Source organism: Theropithecus gelada, chromosome X, assembly GCF_003255815.1.
Source record: "Theropithecus gelada isolate Dixy chromosome X, Tgel_1.0, whole genome shotgun sequence".
NCBI classification, from domain to species: Eukaryota; Metazoa; Chordata; class Mammalia; order Primates; family Cercopithecidae; genus Theropithecus; species Theropithecus gelada.
In genome coordinates this window covers 124,121,348-124,138,354 of record NC_037689.1, presented here as the reverse complement: position 1 = coordinate 124,138,354, position 17,007 = coordinate 124,121,348, and the positions used below count along the sequence as shown (strand labels likewise).

The following is a 17,007-nucleotide window of genomic DNA, read 5'->3' as shown; positions in this document are numbered from 1 at the left end:
TTTCAGATTTTACTGAAGTAAGGATTTTAAGAGGGGTACTTAGCTGCTGTCCTGAGGGTAGTGAAATGCCGCGTGTCTGATACTTGGGATCCTGGCTTGCGGGCCCTCAGAGACTCTGTCTTTGCAGCTCCGCTCCCCGCTCCCCGCCCTGTCCCCTCCCAGCCTTCACCCCGCCCGGCCTCAGCTACTCCTTAGGCACCCCACGCGCTCACACCCGCCTGCCCGCTCGCCTGCTCCTCCCACTCTCTCTGCCCCTCCCACTCGGCCCCCCGCGTAGATCTCGCCCCACACTGACTTTGCTCTCACTGTCCGGCCAGACGCACTTCCCGCCCTCGCGTAGGTCTGCACCGCCACAGCCGCCCTCGCCCGCGCGTCCCTCACCCGGTCCGCCACTGCCGCGCCTCAGAATCCGAAGGCTGGGTCCCAGCGCAACCATCCACGCCGCCGCCACGACCTACACGGGAGCCACGCGCCGCAACCGCCACCAACGCCTTGCCGCCGCCGCTCGCCCGCCGCCCACCATGGCCCAGCAGCAAACAGGTAGCAGGAAACGGAAAGCGCCCGCGGTCGAGGCGGGCGCCGAGAGCTCGCCGTCGCAGGGCTTGGCGGCAGCGGACGGTGAGGGGCCTCTGCTACTGAAGAGGCAGAGGCGGCCGGCGACGTGTCGCTCAATGGTGCACTATCTGAAGGTTCGGGAGGTAGGCGGATGGGGCCCCGCCGGGCTCCAGGGCTTCGATGGCGAGATGCGAGGCTACGCGGTACAGAGGCTGCCGGAGCTGCTGACGGAGCGCCAACTGGACCTGGGCACCCTCAACAAGGTGTTCGCGTCACAGTGGCTGAACTCCAGGCAGGTGGTGTGCGGCACCAAGTGTAACACGCTCTTCGTGGTGGACGTGCAGTCAGGCCACATCACACGCATCCCCCTCTTGCGGGACAGGGAGGCCAGGCTGGCCCAGGACCAACAGGGCTGCGGCATCCATGCCATCGAGCTGAATCCCTCCAAGACGCTTCTGGCCACCGGCGGCGAAAACCCCAACAGCCTGGCCATCTACCAGCTGCCCACCCTGGATCCCCTGTGCCTGGGCGACCGCCATGGCCACAAGGACTGGATCTTCGCCGTCGCCTGGCTGAGTGACACCGTAGCCGTGAGCGGCTCCCGTGACGGCACTGTGGCGCTGTGGCGGATGGACCCGGACAAGTTCGATGACACCGTTGCCTGGCATAGCGAGGTGGGTCTCCCCGTATATGCCCACATCCGTCCGCAGGATGTGGAGGCCATCCCCAGGGCCATCATCAACCCCAGTAACCGCAAGGTGCGGGCCCTGGCCTGCGGCGCCAAGAACCAGGAGCTGGGAGCGGTGTCCTTGGATGGCTACTTCCACCTGTGGAAAGCCCAGAGCACACTATCCAGGCTGCTGTCCATCAGGCTACCCTACTTCCGGGATAATGTGTGCCTGACCTACTGCGATGATATGTCTGTGTATGCTGTGGGCTCCCATTCCCACGTCTCTTTCCTGGATCTGCGCCAGGGCCAGCAGAACATCCGGCCCCTGTGTTCTCGAGAGGGTGGCACAGGTGTGCGGTCTCTGAGCTTCTACCGCCACATCATCACTGTGGGCACCGGTCAGGGCTCCCTGCTCTTCTATGACATCCGGGCCCAGAAATTCCTGGAGGAGAGAGCCTCCGCCACCCTGGAGTCCTCTTCGGGACCTTCAGGGAGGAAGCTCAGGCTTGCTTGTGGCAGAGGTTGGCTCAACCACAATGACTTCTGGGTGAATTACTTTGGTGGCATGGAAGTGTTTCCCAATGCGCTCTACACCCACTGCTACAACTGGCCCGAGATGAAGCTCTTTGTGGCTGGGGGGCCTCTCCCTGCAGGCCTCCATGGGAACTATGCAGGCCTCTGGAGCTAAGGACGGCCGCCTTGTACTCCAGGTACACAGATTTACCTTTTAGTTCCACCTGACTTTCCTGCTTCATGTTGCATTTTTTGCTTTTAACTCTGTGTGTCTTTTGTTTTCCAGGTGGAACCAGCCCAGCTTAAGTTGTACTCCTCCAAGCAGAGAGAGTGAGTGATCCTTTGGTCAATGAAAACTTGACCTTAAGACTTTTTGACTCCTTTCCAACACCATCTTTTGGAATTTTCATACAAAGAAATTTGGTTAATCTTTAGTTGCATTCTCTCTTTGAATGATTCATATATTCTCTTTCTTTAAGGAGATGCAGTCAATGTCTTACAGTTACGTGTATTTGTTTTCCTTGTTACCAGTATTACAACCTCATTATTTTTAGTTATTTTTCATTGCAGATACATGGTATACGAAAAGAAAATTTTCTAGTAAGCAAGGTGTTCCTACATCTTTTCTGGAGAGCTTACCATAGTTTTATAGCATTGTTCAATTGGAAAAATACATTCCAAGCTCTGGATTACCTATGTTTGGAAACACTTAATTTGCAAATTGTGATCTTAGTGTATATAGTTTTTACTTTGTTCATGCTAAAGTGCTTTTTCTTAAGTTTATTCTCTTTGAAAAGAAGTTATCATAGAATCTTGTGTTTGTATCAAACTCCTAATTGGTGAGAACACTTTAGGAGTGCAGGGGTTCTGCTTCACTGCATTTTCAGAATTAACCTGAAAGTTGAAACAACCATTTTTTTTTTTAAATTTCACAACTTATTTAAGTGTTATCACCTCTCCTTAAATAGATAAAAGAATGTGTATTTTTTCACTTGTTGCCTTACTACTATCAAGACTTGTGAATATATTTGAATGTATGTTGTTTGAAAAACTTGCACAGTGCATTGGAGCCGTCATGAAAAGCAGGAAATGTAAATGTGGAATGTATGGCAGGCTGGACAGAATGTATACTGATCCAGGGTATAGACTGGATATTTTTGCTGTTGCTGTTTTTAATATAAAATGTTATATTTGAGGATATTTAACATTTTCCAATTCTGGTTAAGAGGTAATTCACAGTAAAAAAAAAAAAACCAAAAAAACAAAACAACAACAACAAAAAAACACAAAGACCAAAAATAGCACATTCTGAAAAAAAGATTCTTAATAAGATTTTATTTTGTGAAGTTCAAAGATTCTTTCCTAAAGTATAATGTGTTGTTAAAAAGTAGTGCTGTTATAACTCTCAATGTAATAGCATGCAATATCAAGAACATAGGAAGTTTGTTTCAAGATGAGGTGAGATTTAAAATAAATAGGATGAGGTTGAAGAAAAGTATATTGGGGTGCAGATAAATATAAATTGTGGACTGCTATGAAAACAGGTTGTACTTCTCCATATGTGAGGCCATTGGAAGTGAGAAGGAATATTTGCCATTTCTAAAACTGGCCAGGTTGTGCTGAACTAGGATTGGTAATTTGTCATGTCTGTTTTTCCTTAGATGTTTCGGCACTCAGATGCTGTCTTGGTGTACACACACAACATGCTGTTCGGTCACAAATCCGAACAAGTTAATATAATAAATTGTACTAAAAATCATTTAAGAAATACCAAAAAGTAAGCTTTTTTTTTTAAGCCATTGTTATAAAGGCTAATATAATTGTTGTTATATAGCAGTAAGATGTATTTGTGTGCATGCGTCTCCAACTCAGTTGTAAATGTCTTGAGAACAGAGAATACAATTGTCATCTTTATATTGCCTCATTTCTCCACTAATACTTAGCAAATAAAAGGCAATAAGTAAATATTTACTGGTTGAATGCCTCTGGAGACCTAGAGTTTAAAGTTTTAAGTCAATAAATAAATAAATATTTCTCTTAAATAATATAGAATCCTGTTGTGTTTTCCCCCCTTTGTTGGTAAACTTTGCCCTGATTTATTTTCAGGTCAGGCTATTGTGCTTATCCAATTATAAACTTACCCATATGTGATACTAGACAAGGAAGGAACATGTATAAATCTTATTTGGCACTGGAAATTAATCTTTTCACCTGCAACCATTTAGGTTTGAAGATTTATTTAAAATATTTTGGTTGTTTTTCAGAAATTAGTTTTGAAACATGTTTTGTGGTTTGTGTTTTAACTTAAAAAACATATTTGCTAAAAATTTCCTTAAATGTTACCCAATAACTTCAAAGTATTAACTGCCTATTTTCTTGTAGGCAATAGGGAATTTTTATGGTATTCTCGCAATTATTTTGGAAATAATGTGGAAAACATTTTTAGAGGAGATAACACTTTCTACCTGGGGTGGGATTTTAGAGAAGAAATAGAAGGCATGTTTGATTTCTTCTCTGTCTTGGTCCTTAATTTCATCACCGACTCACTCTTAACTTTTTCATATTTTAGGGTATATCATTTTTATGCCAAATCACCTGACTTAACTTTATAAAAACTAAATATTTCATGTGTACATTTATATTTTGTAACCATCTAGTTATTTTGAAATATTTTCTAATTCTGACACAGTGATCATAGAACTATGATTAATTATGTAAACCGTGACTGAAATAATTGAAGAAAAAAAAGTCAGCCCTCCAGAAAGCCCATAAATACAACTCGCTTAAAGTACATAAGGAAGTGCAAATATTCATGTATAAATTACCTATCACTGATGCCTGAAAGGCCTCAGTTACTTATAACTATGCATAAAATGTTAATTCTCTTTATCTCTAACTACCTATTCACATATTTCTCTCCAAGCATACTTCTGATCCAAAAGTTTATGTTCCTCTCCTTTACTCTTTGGAATGAGTTAATTTCTATTTTCTTTTAAAAAGGGGTAAAATAATTTACTTATCAAGGCTATCTACTGGAGTAAATTGAGGTGACTACTCTGGAAAAAATTCATCTGTTAAATATACTCTAGCATTAACGATAAACAAAATTGAATTTTCCAGAGGTTGATTTTTATCCGCTTGTACTCAGTGTTGAACAATTTGTCAAAATTTTTTCATTAATTGCTAATTTAGAGTGATTTTAGAAAGCAATTCACAAAGCCCTCCTGGATGTTTTACTGACAGCTTCCTAATTTCTGCTAGTATTATTAGGTAACCCAACTACATTAAACATGTCACTATGTGAGCTGCTCAGGGGTGCAGTTCAGTGAGAATGTCATGTACCAATATGAAAGAGAGGCTGCATAAGCCACAGGTGTTTGCTTTAAGATGTTATTGTGAGATCTGCTCAAGAAAGGGTTGCCTAAAAGTATTTCATACTACTAGTCTGCTGTAAACCCAGAGACACCTAGCACTGGAATTTGGCATCAATGTAAGGGCAATGTGTTTGCAGGAGGTTGCCATAAAATGGTCAGACTTACCCTTAGAAGGAGGGTTCTTTCGCTGATACATATGTAGTTTGCACAGGTATTGGTCTTTGCTTCATATGCCCTTTGCCTACTTACTTTTCTATTAAACTCTCTGTGACTTCCAATACAGAATTAAGCACTTAACTTCTCCATGCTCACAGTGACAGTTTTGTTGTTATCTTCATTATAACATTTAGCAGATTATGATGCAGTCAGCTATGTGAGTGTTTAGCTTCCCTGCCCTCCACTTGAATATGAGCTCTGTCATCCCAAACCTAGCATAATAGGCTGCACATACATGGCACTTGAGTGTTCAGTACAACAACTAATATATCAATTCTTTTTCATAAATTACTTTATCAGATTAGTTGACCAAAACATTAGGGAAGATGATAAAGATTCAGTTGATGGATGAAGAGTATCCTGAGATAGGCCCCATGATAATGATCATGGTGATTCATGGCATGACGTAATGTGGGTAGAGCAGCAGAAACTTAAGTTTTGCCCAGGAATGATATTGGACCTGAAGTACCAAGATTAAATGGAAATAAGTATTATTTCAGAATCATAAATACCTGAATTTGAATCCGAATTATATTATTTGTTTATAATAAGTCATGGGTATGCTGTTTAACTTCTCTAAACCTGTCCTTGCATTACTAATTGTTCTATCCCCAGCATCTAGCATACTGCCTGATGCATAAGGTATTCGATTTATATTCATTATTTTCCCCTCTAGAGTCCTATCAATTCTGATAGAAGGCATATGTGTTTATTTTTATCTAATTATTATAAAAACAGTTTATGTGCCTTGCAGAAAGTCGGACACATAAGGTAAAATATTTTTAAAAACCACCACATTTCCACCAGCCTAAGATTACTACTGTCAGCAAGTTAGTATATATCTTTCATGACTTTTTTGTACATATATGTACCCGTTTATGCAGTTGATACTAAAATGTGAATATTTTGTAAAAGTTGTTTTGCAACCTACTTTTTTTCAGTTAATGTCTCCATCTTTCCGTCACAATATTTATCTTACCTAACAGTCAGGGTGTTTTAAATGTGTACAGGCTGGGCAGGGCGTAGTAGCTCACGCCTATAATCCCAGCACTTTGAGCGGCGGAGGCGGGTGAATTACCTGAGGTCAGGAGTTCTAGACCAGCCTGGCCAACATGGTGAAACCGTGTCTCTACTAAAAATAAAAAAATTAGCTGAGTGTGCTGGCGTACATCTGTAATCCCAGCTACTCAAGAGGCTGAGGCAAGAGAATCACTCGAACTCGGGAGGCGGGGGTTGCAGTGAGCCGAAATCACGCCATTGCACTCCAGCCTGGGCAACAAGGGTGAAACTCTGTCTCAAAAAAAAAAAAAAAAAAAAAAAAGGGGGGGGGGGGGGGGCCGGGCTCACGCCTGTGATCCCAGCACTTTGGGAGGCCGAGGCGGGTGAATAACCTGAGGTCAGGAGTTCTAGACCAGCCTGGCCAACACGGTGAAACCCCGTCTCTACTAAAAATAAAAATAAATAAATAAATAAAATAATAATTAAAAAAAAAAAAAAAATCCGGGCGTGGTGGCTGGCGCCTGTAGTCCCAACTGCTTGGGAGGCTGGGGCAGCAGAATGGCGTGAACCGGCAGAATGACGTGAACCGGAGAGGTGCGGCTTGCAGTGAGCCGAGATCCCGCCACTGCCGAGATCCCGCCACTGCACTCCAGCCCAGGCTACAGAGCGAGACTCCGTCTCAAAAAAAAAAAGAAAAAAAAAAAAGTGTGTATAGGCTCACTACTTAGAAAATGGTTGCCATCACCAGAAATCATTAGAATGACATATGAAATATTTAGCCAAATATAAGAGGGTATGCTTACACCTTAAGAGTTATTTTAAACATTTATTGTGTGGCAGTACTCTCTGTCTAGCTATTTGCGTAATTCAGTGATTTTCAGACTTTAGAACATATTAGAGTCACTGGAACATATGTTGAAAGTAAGAGATGTTGCCAGGTGTGGTGGCTCACACCTGTAATCCCAGCACTTTGGAAGGCTGAGGCGGGCGGATCACAAGGTCAGGAGATCGAGACCACCCTGGTTAACACGGTGAAACCCCGTCTCTACTGAAAATACAAAAAATTAGCTGGGCATGGTGGCAGGCACCTGTAGTCCCAGCTACTCGGGAGGCTGAGGCAGAAGAATGGCGGGAACCCGGGAGGCGGAGCTTGCAGTGAGCCGAGATTGCGCCGCCGCACTCCAGCCTGGGCACACTACAGCCTGGGCGACAGAGCTACACTCTCCGTCTCAAAAAAAAAAAAAAAAAAAAAGGAAAGTAAGAGATGTTTCAACTCATACCTATTGTAACAGAATTTTCTTGTAAAAACACCATTTCATTTGAGTGTTTTCAGATTAATCCCTTCAAAACCAAAGCAAGACAGTAACAAAAACGTCATCTGCCTTAGAGGTTTATGGTGTAGCAGAAGAGAAAGATAGTTACTTCACTAATTATAACAAAAAAGTAAGTATAGTATTAAGGATATATACTAAAACTAATGAGAATATGGGGAAAATAGCAATCAATTCAGCCTGGGAAGGTTATGGAGGGCTACCCAAAAAGGCGATAGTTGATCCGGGTCTGGAAAGTAAAATAAGAATGAAGAAGAGCCAATACTGACTTCAAAGGACTTGTGAATGTCTGAATTGTATGGACACATACATATGTACAGGGCTGTTGGAATTTGGCCTTGTGAACTTTGAAGTGCCTGTGGGATTTCCTGATGGAAATGTCTGGTTTGCAGTTAGACATATGGATTTGGTCCTCATAAGAGAGGATAAGGCTGGAAACACAAATGTGTTTCTATTATCACTATATAAATAGTATTTGGGAGAGGCAAGGAGGGGTGTAGTGTGTAGTGTCTCAGAATCTAAGTCTTCTGGCTCTCATTTCAAAATTCATACATTTTTACATAGGTCTACACATATATATAAACATATATATATGTTTACACATATAATAATGATCTACACACATATATAAGCATATTAAATAGGTCTACACATATATATAAACATATATAGGTCTACATATATAATAATGCATACCTGCAGGGTATGCATACCTACAGGGCTATTGCAGTTTGGCCTTGTAGACTTTGAAGCGCCTATAGGATTTCCTGATGGAAATCTCTGGTTGGCAGTTAGAAATATGGATTTGACACTCATAAGAGAGGTTATATATGTATATATTTATGTATTATTATATGTCTGGGACATAGTAGGTAACTAACGACTTGTAGATTGATAGCCAAATAAATGTTTAGTTGATACTAAACAGTGCTTACTGCCCCCACGAAGCAATATTTCATATTTTTATCATTTAATGATCAACTTTTAAATTTCCCTAATGCAATCACATTAATCCAAAGATGATAAAGGAAATCTGCCAAATGTTGCTGTGTTTTATGAATGAAGACATCTATGTTTTGGTTAGATGTATTTTTTCATCTTTTATAGAATATAGGTCATTCTAGAGTCGGGCAAGAAGAAAGCTAAATATTGATGATAACTTCCTTACAAATAACCTTCTTGTTTTTCCATTTTGGAAGTGCAGTTCACTGAAGCAAACACATTGATGATGTCAATGAGAGTAATGGTGCTATTTTCACCCTTTCTAATGCCATTATTGTGCCATTCTCTGTTTCAACCTAAGGCATTAATGTTTCATGATGATTAAATTTTAACATCTAAATTGGCCTTTTATGTTACACACAAATGATAAACTTAAATGTTGTAGTCAGAGGGCAGCAACTTCAGTTTTCTCTAGGCTCTTAGTAAATTTATCAAATAACATTCCCCAGCACCTCAGAAATGGCTCATTTCTATTTCTCTTTCTTTACTCACCTAGGAAATACTGAGTTGAGTGTGATTTTTTTAAATCATGCCTTATGTGACTAAAACTAGACCTTATTTTACAAATAGTTGCATTCCGTGACATTTGTACTTGAAGCACATTTTTGAAAATGGAATCACGTATTTCCCTATTGACTTACATTATAATTTTAGAAGTGCCGCCTTAATTACAGATTGATTTCCGATTGACAGTGATTTCTAACATGTTACCACTGCCTCCACTTCTGAGACATGTGCTTTAGTCTTCAAGTAAAAGATAAGTGATATAATGGAGTCTCTAATTTCAAACAATACTAAAGGATACTTTTAGAATATGATAAATTAAGCTAATTCATTTGTATAAAAAATGCAATTTCTTAAAATAGGGCATCACACAATTGGACTTGCTCTCTATATATTTATCACAAGCCAGAGCAAATCCTAAATGTCATGCTTAAGGAATTTGATTTTTTCTTTTCCTCAAGTCTTTCTTTCTGAAGATTCCCCTAAGCAAAGGCTTTCGACTTATGGATATTTCCTGGGAATTATAATAATTATTTGTTTTTCCTCACTATTTTAATCTCTAAAACTTTGGATATTTATATCAGTTTTCAAAAGGTTGTTTAGGCATCATCATGCTAGATGGAAGTGTGGCCCCAGAAATAACAAGAATGCAAAGTTTTTCTTAACCCATATATGCTTGAGGTTGCAGTTTTTTGAATTATTGCAATCAGACCTTGGCGATGACCTTGAGCAGTAGGATATAAATAACTCCCACATGCTTAGTGTTCCATTACTGGAACACTAGGCATAGATGGATTTAATTACTTTCTTAAAAATCAGGGGCTTTAAAAAAATTTTTAAATCTGGTAAAATACATATACATACAAATTTCAATCACCGTTTTATTTTCTGTCTCTATGGCTTTGACTATTGTAGATATCTCATATCAATAGAATAAAACAGTATTTGTCTTGTTGTGTAGTTTTATGATTAGACTAATTCACTTAACATAATGCCCTCAAGGTTCATCCCTGTTACAGCCTGTGTCAAAATTTTCTTTCTTTCTAAGGCTAAGCAAGATTCCATTGCATGTATACACCACATTTTGTTTATCCATTGATCTGTAGATAGACGTTTAGGGTGCTTCTATCTCTTAGCTACTGTAAATAATGCTGCTATGATCACAAATATGCAAATATCTCTTTCACTCCCTGATTTCACTTATTTTGAATATATACACAGAAATGGAATTGCTGGATCATATGGCAATTTTGTTTTTTAATGTTTGAAGAACTGCCATTCTGTTTTTCGTAGTGGCTGCACCATTTTACATCCCTACCAACAGTGAACAAGAGTTCCAATTTTTCCACATCCTCACCAACACTTGTTATTTTCTGTAATTTTTTCTATTTTGATAGTAGCCATCCTAATGGGTATGAGATATCCAGGGCTATTTTTAAACTTGTTTTAATTTATTAATTAATACTATTTTAATTAGCAAATGATATTTGGGTACATTTGTGGTTTTCAATGTGATGTTTTTATATATGTATATAATGTGGAATGATTAAATCAAGCTAATTAACACATTTCATCTCACTAACTTTGTGATGAGATGTTGGAAAATTTTCACTCAGTTATTTTGGAACATACATTGTTTTTGATTATAGGCATCCTGCTGTGCAATAGATCTCAAAATCCTATTCCTCTTGTGTAACTGAAACTTTATACCTTTTGATGACCATGTCTCTATTTCCTCCCTTTCCCCTGGCCCCGGCCTCTGGTAACCACCATTCTCCTCTACTATGAGTTGACATTTTTACATTCCATATATAAAATATGCCATACTTGTCTTTCTGTGCCTGGCTTATTTTATGTAACATAATGTCCTCCAAGTTCATCATGTTGCTGCAAATGACAGAATTTCCTTTTTTTAATGACTGAATAGCATTTTTTTGTTTACACACCACATTTTCTTCATCCATTCATCCATTGATAGACACTTAGGTTGATTCCATATCTTTGCTATTGTGAATAGTGCTGCAATAAACAGGGGAGTGCATATAGCTCTTTGACTTATTGATTTCAAATTTTTAGATATATATCCCCTAGTGAAATTGCCGAATCATGGGATAGTTCTATGTTTCATCTTTTATGGAACCTCCAGACCGTTATTCATAATGGCTGTACTAATTTATGTTTCCACCAGCAATAAACAAGAGTTCCCTTTGCTCTACATTCTCTGGAACACATGTATTTTCTTTTTGATTATAGTTATTCCAATAGGTGTGAAGTTATAGCTCATGGTGAGTTTAATTTGCATTCCCCTAATGTTTACTTATATTGAGAATTCTTCGTGAACCTGTGGATCAGTTGTATGTCTTATTATGATACATATCTCTTCAGGTATTTTGCTCATTTTCTGATCTGGTTATTTGTTTTCTTGTAATTAAGTTGTCTGAGTTCCTTATATAGTTTGAATATTAACCTCTTAGATGTATGGCTTGCAAGTATTTTCTTCTACTCTGTGGGTTATGTTTTCACTCTGTTGTTTCTTTTGCTGTGAAGAAGCTTTTTCATCTGATAAAATTTCATTGTCTGTTTATTGCTTGCGCTTTCAGGATCATATCTAAAAAAAATCATTGCCCAAACCAATGTCAAGATAATTTTCCCCTATGTTTTCCTCTAGTAGTTTTACAGTTTCAGGTCTTATGTTTAAGTGATATGTTATGAAAGAAAGATTCAAATTCATCCTTCTGCATATGGGTATACAGTTTTCCTGACACCAGTTTTTGGAGACTCTCCTTTCCCCATTCTGTGCTTTCGGCCTCTTTGTCAAAAATCAATTGGCTATAAATTTATGGGTTTTCTTCGGAGTCCTTTATCTTGTTCTGTTGTTCCATGTGTACTTTTTTCCAGACAATGCTATTTTGATTACTGTATCTTTGTAGTAAATTTTAACATCAGATAGTGCAATGCTTCTAGCTTTGTTCTTTTTGATAAGGATCACTTTGGCTATTTATGTTTTTTGGTGGTCCCATATTAGTTTTCGGATTGTTTTTTCTATTTCTGCAAAAGATGACATTGGAGGGATTGCATTGGATCTGTAAATCACTTTGGTTAACATAGACTTTTCAATCCATGAACATGGGATGTCTTCCTATATGTTTGTGTCTTTTTCAATTTATTTCATGAGTGTTTATAGTTATCAGTGTATATTCTTTAACATCCTTGATTAAATTTACACTTACCTTTTTTTCTTAGCTATTGTAAATGAAACTATTTTCTTGATTTCTGGATAGTTCACTGTAAGTACATACAAATACTACTAATTTTTGAATGTTGATTTTGTATTCTACAGGGTATACATTTCTTACAATTGAATTTAGCTTGACATTTCTTAGGAATACATTAATTAAAAAGATTTGTTATAAGTAGAGGCTATGTCACTTTCAGTGGCAATTGATAGATCAGAGCATCATAGAAACTTTGAACACATGAAACTAATTTTAAGCTTAATATTAGAGTATACTGTGACAAAATCTGTTTTAAATAATGGATGAGACAAACTACTTCTTGCTATCTACTCTATTTTATAGATCAAATAACATAACAGCAAGTAACTATTTAATTTCTAAACAATTTCAGAAAGGAAACTATTCTAAAATAGCTATCTTAATATTATTTGTAACTTCATGTTATTTGTAACTAGAAATATCTAGTCTCATTCCAGGCCCTTAAAAAATGTTGGAGTATTGATAATCAGGATAGATATATAGGAATATAAAAGTAGGATGCCAAATCATTTTTAAACTTTTTTGTTTACCATCTATATTTACAAATGTTGCAACATTTTATAATGACTAGAATTTTTATTTTTGTCTTTTTTAAAGATCTATTTATAGCCAATTGTGAATAAAGTATGAACTTCCAAACTCATATTTCCATGACACTTTACTGTCATGAGCGATTTATTAATATATTCTTGTATTAGAAGCACCTTTCAAGATTTTTCTTTACTTTACACCCCTCAGTAAAATGCATAGCACAATACATGCCTAGAAACTCATAGTTTGAACAAATTGATTTTCTTATTTTATAAATAAAAATAAAATTTCTTTGATTTGGCTTTCTTGTTGCTTAGGAGCGTATCACTTCATTATAAATGAGAATTACAACATCTCTATATTCATTGATATCAAATAATTTTACTATACATATTTCTATTAATAGATAGTCATATTAACATTCTTTTCACCTTCCAGAGTTTGTATATTGGGACTCTATTTACTATTCTCCAATTTACAAGGGCTACTAAGATGGTATCTGCTCCAAAAATCATTGTAATATTACACACATTTCCATTCTCTTCCAGTAATATTAGTACAGTACTATTAGTTACTTATCATATTCATTTCCAAATAGTTTTTCAGCATCTTATTATGTGTAGTACTCAGAAGAGCAATGATATCCATTTATTAAAAGGATGCTTTATCCTTCCCACCATTTTTGGCTCAGTTTTAAGAAAAGATTTTTTAGAAATTAATTCAGAGAATTAAAATACCATTGACATCAACTCTTTACAAATGAATGCTTCTATTTTGCACAAGTTAGTTGCTATTTTTTTTTGTTTTCTTTTGTTTTGTTCAAATATGAGGCAATCATTTAATGACTGAATCCTTAGGAGAAAATTCTATATTAAACCCAAACTATTATGGCATTGAAAAGTGGCATTTTCTGTGGTACATACACAAAATGTATTATGACACAGCCATAAGAAAGAACAAAATCATGTCTTTTGCGGCAACATGGATGCAACTGAAACCCATTATCTTAAGTGAATAAAGAAAAACTGGAACAGAAACCAAATATCACATACTCTCACTTACAAGTGGGAGCTAAACATTGCGTATGGATGGAGGTAAGGATGAGAACAATAGACACTGGGGATTACTTGAGAGGGGAAAGCAAGAAGAAGGCAAGGGTTGAAAAACTAACTATTGAGTACTATGGCCACTATCTGGGTGGTGGGAACATTCACACCTCAAACCTCAGCATCACAAAATATACCCATGTAACAAACCTGCATATGTACCCCTTGACTCGAAAGTAAAAGTTGAAATTATTAAAGAAAATGAAAAGTGATATTTTCATTAGTGTCACTTGCCTTTTTAAATTTCTATAAATTGAAAATCATTATGAATAATTGCACCAGCTCTGGTCAAGAATTAGTTTATTCTTTGAGTGTTAATTGTGATTGCTTTGAAATACAGATGATCCTGTATTGATTAAAGGCACTAAATAGTATCTTGATGGCAAGTCTGGAAAATGTTGAGGCCGATGAAGATTATCTTCAGGATGCGACATCACTTAAGCCTTATGCAGAAATTCTCTAGGTGTTTGTGTTCACCATCCTCAACTATATCTCCAAATTCTGATATCTAGGAGTGGCTTACTCTACACAGTGAATTGTAAATATTGTTTCAGATATGTCATGTTAGTTTTAATAAAGGCATAACCAAACCAATTTTTGGCCTATTCCACAACTGAACACTAAGTGGGCTCCATTCCATAATTTCTATTTACTAAGTTCATTTGATATTAAGTATTGATTATAAGCATTATTCACTTTTCTATGTCATTTGTACTTTCAACAGCTTCCTGAAATCATATTTTCTAAAAAGTAATTATAATTTTTAAAAATTATATATAGTTTTTAAAATGACATATACAGTTATTACAATGAGAAAAAAAAACACTCTTGTGAATGGGAGCCTGAAGTCAGTGTAGAATATGAGTGCTTAAGTATACAGCTGTACTTAGACACAATGATTACCTAAAATGTTTTCATTGGTTTTTATGTTGATCTTTATTTGTAATGCACAAAGTAGACACATTTTATAATATCTTAAAATTATAAGAGTTAGAATCTATATAGAAAATAGTTATGTACTAAGCAGAGCAAGAAAAAAATGCATACCAACACTCGATTAACCTATTTCTCTTCTCAACAACCACAAAATTCAAAAGATGAGAACTACAGCAAGAAAATAATAGTTCAAAAGGAATGATCATTCAGTGAGCAAATATTATGATCAGATTTGAGCATAGAATTATTAAAATACTTCGTGGAAGTATGTTTTCTAAGCATAAAAATCAGACATGGTTCCATGAATTCAGGGATACAGAAAACTTGTTAAAATATGGTGGCAATTTTAAATGTTTATCACTTTCCAACAGGTAATTGCTAGTCATGACTTTTTTCCCAGACATGCCTTCTCTGTATCTGTGTTTAGTTTCTCTTAAGATGGTGAATGAAGATTATTTTTTAAGTATCATAATGAAAACCATGCCCCAGGCAAATACACAAACTACATTTTATTTATCTTCACTTTATTTTGTGAGAATATCTTAATAATATTGCCTATGATTCTATCACATGAGAAAGTTATTTGTTCCTTCCGAGTTTTCAAGTGCGAATAGAAACAAAAGCTACAAAAGTTCAAAGCACTTATATTTTAGTATAAATTAGAAGTTAAGAGGATAAAGGAGAAAACAGAACTTAACTTTTGGTCAGTGTTTGGATACCTGTTTCTTTTGGATAGGTATTTCCTAAAGTATGGTCCTAGAAATAACTATGCCACAGTCACCTGAAATCTTACCAAACCACATCAAGTCAAACAAAATGCAGATTCCTGGCTAGCCCAGAAAAACTAATTTCAACAATGGCCCCGGTAATTTTGATGCCCTTTTAAATTTGGAAACAGCTGATTTAGTGATTGAGCCTCCAGTTATCTGGTCTCTCTTAGAGTTCAGTGAATTGCATGGAATCGAGCCAGGTATAATTTAGATGCATGACATCATTTTAGACTCAAATTTTGGCTGTGATGTTTTTATTCTTGTTAGTGTGACAGTTGGAAATTCATCCCTGTTAAATTTGCCTATGCATCCTTAGCAACTTGAAAAGCATATACAGCATAGTGTATGTTCAATGAATTGTAACCGAAATAAGAACACTCATAATGTAAACAATGAATTGCTTTCTCCTAAAATGTAAATAATCCAATATGGCTCATCACACTGTATATAAGACTTCACTGACAAATGTTATTTTATGAGGCTGGACATGGTGGCTCACTCCTGTAATCTCAGCACTTTGAGAGGCCAAGATGCGAGGACTGCTAAAGGTTAGGAGTTCAAGTGCAGCCTGGTCAACATAGCAGGACCCCTATCACTATAAAAAAAAGTTACTTTATTTGATAAGTATTACTTTTTCCTCAGTAATGTAAAATCTTAGTATCTCACATTTTTTCCTCTTTATGTGTATCAGAATTGATTTACAAAGTAATATGACATGCATTTACACATAAAGAAGTTTTTAATGTTGCCTTGTTTTACTTTCATTTGAATTTATTAAAACAATTATGTTTCCTTTTAAAGCCAACTTTATATTTTTAGAAACTGTAAAACATTTTATGCAGTTATTTATGTCGTCCCATGATATTCACTTTAAATGTATATTCCCAGAAACATCACAGGCACCTTGAAAACAGAAAAGCATCCTAACATCTGTAAAAGATGTGTTAGAAAAATTCCCTGATCGCTTTATACTACCAGTGGAGTAAGAGTATGTTTCCATAAGTAGTACTTTATAGGATTGACAAATTGGTATGCACCTTTTATCTTCCTAATATGCTTCAAAGTCTACAGCTAGGATACACAACAATATAAGAATTATTTTCAATAAGGGATACCTACACTATCCTGCTTTTACTCTAGAACCATCTCAAAAAGGTTATATTTTCCTTTAGCTTTGTGAGCTACTTAAAATGTTTTTATTGAAGTAGACACAAATAGAAAAGTT

At 37.1% G+C, this 17,007-nt stretch overlaps 1 protein-coding gene across 1 annotated transcript; it reads left to right on the top strand.

Annotated features, from left to right (window-relative positions):
• Positions 1 to 276: 276 nt before the first annotated feature.
• DCAF12L1 (DDB1 and CUL4 associated factor 12 like 1) lies at positions 277 to 1,913 on the top strand. The gene has a single exon (XM_025373397.1). It carries the CDS (start codon positions 522 to 524, stop codon positions 1,911 to 1,913), a length of 1,392 nt encoding a protein of 463 aa, XP_025229182.1. The 5' UTR covers positions 277 to 521.
• The last annotated feature ends 15,094 nt before the right edge of the window (positions 1,914 to 17,007 follow it).